At 46.7% G+C, this 5,213-nt stretch overlaps 1 protein-coding gene across 1 annotated transcript; it reads right to left on the reverse strand.

Moving 5' to 3' along the window:
- Positions 1-455: 455 nt before the first annotated feature.
- On the reverse strand, positions 456-4,516 carry RRAD (RRAD, Ras related glycolysis inhibitor and calcium channel regulator). Its single transcript, XM_074582912.1, has 4 exons — positions 3,953-4,516; positions 3,758-3,831; positions 3,056-3,260; positions 456-1,480 (listed from the first exon to the last, which is right to left on the reverse strand). Exons 1-4 carry the CDS (start codon positions 4,305-4,307, stop codon positions 1,203-1,205), a joined length of 912 nt encoding a protein of 303 aa, XP_074439013.1. The 5' UTR covers positions 4,308-4,516; the 3' UTR covers positions 456-1,202.
- Positions 4,517-5,213: the final 697 nt, after the last annotated feature.

Raw genomic sequence — 5,213 nt, forward strand, 5'->3', positions numbered from 1 at the left:
CAACACAGTAAAATGAACTTGAAAACTTCAACAGCACTGAAGGCTACAATTCTTTCACAGGGCCTTGCCAGTCTGCTTTGGACTTCTTGAAACTAGTGGAAGGTATCTACAGACTTGTAAGTAGATTAGAAAGTTATACTGCTCCCAGAAAAGAAAAAAGCAAAACAAACCCAAACCCTCACATTTGCTTAGTGGCTACACAAGACCTTCAAGGCAGGAGAGGACTCAAAAAGTAGAACATTGCAGGCTTCAGTTTATCAGTATAGATTCAAGACATTACATAGAGGTCTGTTTTGGCCAGTGCCAACAGAAGAATCAGGTTGAAGGTGAACAGTCATATGAGGGGTCAAGGCACCTCTTCCCCCTATGAGCTGTTGGAGTAGACTGTTCATAAAAGCAGGGTTTACTTCTTAAAGAAACTGTCTACTAAAGAAAGAGACACAGAGTAGTCCTGATTCATCTTGTTCCAGAACTTTATCAGATGTAAATCTGCATAGGGTATGTATAACATTTTGTACAGTGAAAAAAGGTCAGTATAAAAATACCGTGCTCTCACTCTTTGTCCATACTATGAGAAAAGCACAGTTTATTATAACAGGAAATAATACTTTATTATAAAATCTGCATGTAAACAAGTAACAAATTAATTGAATAACAGTTAATGGAAGTGCAAATTAACTTCATAAAACGGTATCTGTTCTGTATTTAACTATATATATATATAATTTGTTTTCTCCCATTCTAATGTGGTTCTACTTCCCCCCCCCCCCCATTAAAGGTTAAAAAGATTTATCATTGCTTGCTTTATACTAAAAAGAGTGTACGAGCCTGCGTACAAGTTTAAGTTTTGCTCTGCAAACAAGACAAGTCTATGGTGATACTTATCATCATCCTTTCTTATCTTTGCATCTCTGGTATCCACAGGACAAGAGGATATATAACATATGTACACAGTGAAAGTGTGGGCATGTCAAGCCACTTATTTAAAGTTAGTTCATTTACTTGCACACATTGAAACTTAAACCATTTATCAATGACGCAGACAGTAGTATAACTTCTGGACTTGCTTGTGCACCTTAAGGCATTAATGAGAGTCTCAATTGATAAGTCATTCTTGTTATCACCATGAGGATCATCCAGGCATTTCTCTTAACAGTGCTTGTTCATCACCCACGTGCAACATCTGGCCTTGCTGAAAGCTTCTAAAGCACAGATAAGTCATGGCAAGACTTTGATTTTGCTTTGAAAGCCATCTTCTTATTGTTCTTTGCCACAATTCTCCCAAGGAATCGCTTTGCCTTTTTGCCAATGCTTTCTCTTCTTTTTGTGTTGGCCATTCTCCTAGCATTGTCTTCTTTACTGTCTTTGCGAAGTCTAATTTGCCGAACAATACCTTCAAACAGGTCCTTGACATTATGATGAAGAGCAGCTGAGGTCTCAATGAATTTGCAGTCAAACACAACGGCACAGGCCCGTCCCTCTGGATGGAAAGAGAAAAAGGGAGATGAGTGGAGATGGACTTTTTCTCTTCATATATACTGGCAGAATAACAAAACAAAAGATGACTTTAAGTAAGGAAAATGCCCTCGGTACCACAAAAGAGCTTTACTATGTGGTAGGAAAGTGCAAATCTGCACTCATGGTTTTGCTCACTTACTTTTCTTGGATTTGTTGTGGTATGGTCAGAAATCTCATTTGACCAACAGTACTGAGTATAAGGCAACAATATTGCTATAGGCAGCCAGACCATCCCAGCACTGTTTAAGAGCTGAAGCTAATCTAGGAGAGGCACTTGGCTGCATGCTCCCTGTTTGATAGGAATCGGTGGGAGGTACAGAAATAAATAGTTTTTACTTCTTCTGGAAATTGTTTAGCAATTATGCACCTCTGCCTTGCTGTAACGAGTGAGAGTTTTCCACACTAGTTACAAATGAAGCGGATACAGTCTCCAAGGTCAAGTCATTGACTAGGTGACAAGAGGTCATCAAGTTGTACACCAGTGGATTTGACTAGGACTGCATTCAAAATGCAAGATGCTCAACGTTCCAGACATAAGCATGGAACTCTGGAACATTGCTGCAGTGCAAATTTCCATGTTCAACTTGTGGTAAATAATGGCAAAGCTGTAAGCCTGAGCAAAGCACTGATGTCACCACTAGGACATGTCAACCATGACTATACAATAATAGAGGCATGTCCATTTTCATACAGTGGTTCTGAAATTATTGGCTGTCATCCACCAGCCCAAAAGAAGTGATAACCTTCTGATGAACTCCAGTCAATTCCCTGTGCAGGCTTTTACCACAGGGAACACAGCAAAACCAGAGTGCAAGAGATGGTTCTTCATCATAAAGGTACTAATACTTCAGGGTACTCTTCCCAGTAAAAAAACAAACACAAACCAAAACCACCAAGTGTTTAAATAAGTGACTTAATATGCTGTTATTGGCAGTGGTTACTGTGCTCTAGTTACCAAAATGCTAGCTGGAACTAGCTGAGAAAATTCTCACTGATCACAACTGCAGAACATACACTAAAAGACCTTAAGTTGTGTAAGCCTGGTGCCACCAGCTCAGCTTGGATGTGATGGAATCGCTTCCAGAAGAAGGATTGTACAGGCTGTACGGGACTGCCCTTTTCAAAGGCTGCCTGGGTTCTATGACATGGCACTCCTGTCCCTTAAAAAGCATAGCTCCAGCTAGCAAATCTTGATATTAGCAAGTGTCGCTGCACATATAACATACCAGTAAACCCTTTCAGTTAATACTGACCAAAAATGAATCCTATGCTAAAGCTGCAGCTCTGAAGCATTTTTTCTTTTGTACTGCAGTTTAGAGCATTGCTGTGAGCAAACACAAGTCTCCCTCCACCCCCATCTCCACTTGTTTTAGTGGTACCAAGTCCCTCAGCATGAGCCAGCTGGCTTGATTTCTCTGGTGTGCCTAAAATCATACCTTTTTCTACATCAAAACCAGACCATTTCTATTGACCACGAGCCTCCATACCATTTGCTACTAATTTAGACATGACTGTATAAATGAATAGTGTCTCTTACCATCAACTGAGACTTCCCGGGACCTGACCAGGTCGCTTTTATTGCCCACAAGAATAATGGGAATGTCTTCTGTTTGCCTTGCTCTTCTTAGCTGGATTCTTAGCTCAGAGGCCTTTTCAAAACTAACTTTGTCTGTCACTGAATATACAATAATATAGGCATCTCCCATTTTCATACAGTGGTTCTGAAGCCATTGGCTGTCATCCTGAAAAAAAGAGACAAGAGAGATTTATTGCACTGAAAAAAATCTATTCAACACTGCCTGATTAATGATTCAATTATTGTAAGCACCTTAAAGGTATTTTTCTTGGCTTTATTATAGAGTAAAAGTAAACCAACTTCACTTTTTTTTATATTTTGTTACAAAAAATTACAAAACAAAATTCTCTTGTTTACAGAAATCATACCATGTCTGCACTGATCAGACTGAATTTTACAGTAATACCCTGGGCTGCTCATGGAAGCTGCCGCTTATTCAAAGCATGACGGGATTCACGCTCCAGCCCTGTTCAGGCTTTTTAGTTGCCTGCCTAGCTACAAGAAATTACTTTTGAGAGAGAACGAAAGCAGTATGAATTCTCATTTTTTACTGTTACCGATGTGATCAAAGGATTAGGCACACATAACTGTTCCCTTTCCACTTTTTTTGCGCAAATCCCTGACAAAGCCATAAAAGAAATAGTATCTTAAATGTGTAGGTACCTGCTCCCATATATCGAACACCACCAGAGAGGCTTCTTCTCCGTCAACTACAATTGACCTGTCGTACGTATTTCCTGCGGGAAAGCGCAGAAAACAGCGGTTACTCCTCTCCGTTCCCTGGGAGGTGGCGGCGGCCGGGGGTGCCCGGGACCCCGCCGCCCCCCCGCCCCCGCCGGGTCCGCCCCGCGTCCTCACCGGCCTCCTCCGCCTCCGCGCCGTCCTCCACCCCGCCGAAGATACGGGCCAGGCTGGTCTTGCCCACGCCGTGCTCGCCCAGCAGGATCACCTTGTAGAGATGCCCATCGGAGTCGCTGCCCGAGGAGATGACCGAGTCCGAGGAGTCGGAGGCCCAGCTCTCCCGGTGCTCCTGGCCGGGGCTGTAGGAGGTGCAGCGCACCAGGCCGGAGAGCTCGCCCTGCGGCAGGGCGGCCCGCAGGTCCCGCTCGTCCACCGGCATGCTGCGCCGGTGCAGGTGCTGGTGCGCGGAGAAGGGCATGCTGCCGCGCCGCTTGTCCAGGCAGCGCAGCTTGTCGCCGCGGTTCAGAGTCATGGGGCTGCCGGGCTGCGGGCAGAGAGGAGCCGTCAGCGCCCGCCGCTCTGCAGCGCTTACCTCGGGCGCTCCGCCGAGGGAAGGAAGCCGAGAGGGATTCCCCGCCGTGCCGGTAACCGCCCGCACCGCTGCCGGGGCTCCCCCACTGAGGGCTGCTGCTGCCGCCACCCGGCTCCGCGCAGCCTTTTATGGCTCCGCCGGCCCGGCCCGGCCCGCCCCGCCGTGACGCGCGGCCGTGGGCAGCGCCTCCGCCCACGCCGCTACCGATCCGCTCCGCTCGGTGCGGCGCGGCGCGGCTCGGCTCGGCTCGGCTCGGCTCGGCGCGGAGCGCGGCCGTGGGCAGCCGGCGGGGAGCGGCTGTGCTGCGCCACGGCTCTGCTCCGGCCCGACCCGGCCTGTTCCCTTTCCTGACGCTCCCCCGGCGTTGCCCAGAGGAGCTGGGGATGTTAACTAAACATCCCCATCCCTGGAGGTGTTCAAGGCCAAGCTGGACGGGGCTTGGAGCAACCTGGTCTAGTGGGAAGTGTCCCTGCCCAGGGCAGGGGGATGGAACTAGGTGGCCTTTAAAGTCCCTTCCAACCCAAACCATTCTATGATTCTCTGACTTGCTGTGTATGTCGCTGTTTTCCACTTGCAGCCCGGCACGTGTTGTACGCAGATAGGTTTCCTAGGCTCTATGTCATTGTCCAGGAGTTTAGGCACAGTCCTGGTGTCTACAGCAGCGTTAGGAAACATATTTGCAAATTTGCAATATTTGCATCACTTCGTGCATGCTTTACTTCATGTTTAGGAGCGGGTTATGTTTTCTCATGTGTTTTCTGCACCTGTACTAGGTGTTGCACTTACAGAGTAAGCTTGCCAATGTGTCCACATGCAGTGTTAATGATTTAAGAGGCCAATATAAAA

Source organism: Larus michahellis, chromosome 4, assembly GCF_964199755.1.
Source record: "Larus michahellis chromosome 4, bLarMic1.1, whole genome shotgun sequence".
Taxonomy (NCBI): Eukaryota; Metazoa; Chordata; class Aves; order Charadriiformes; family Laridae; genus Larus; species Larus michahellis.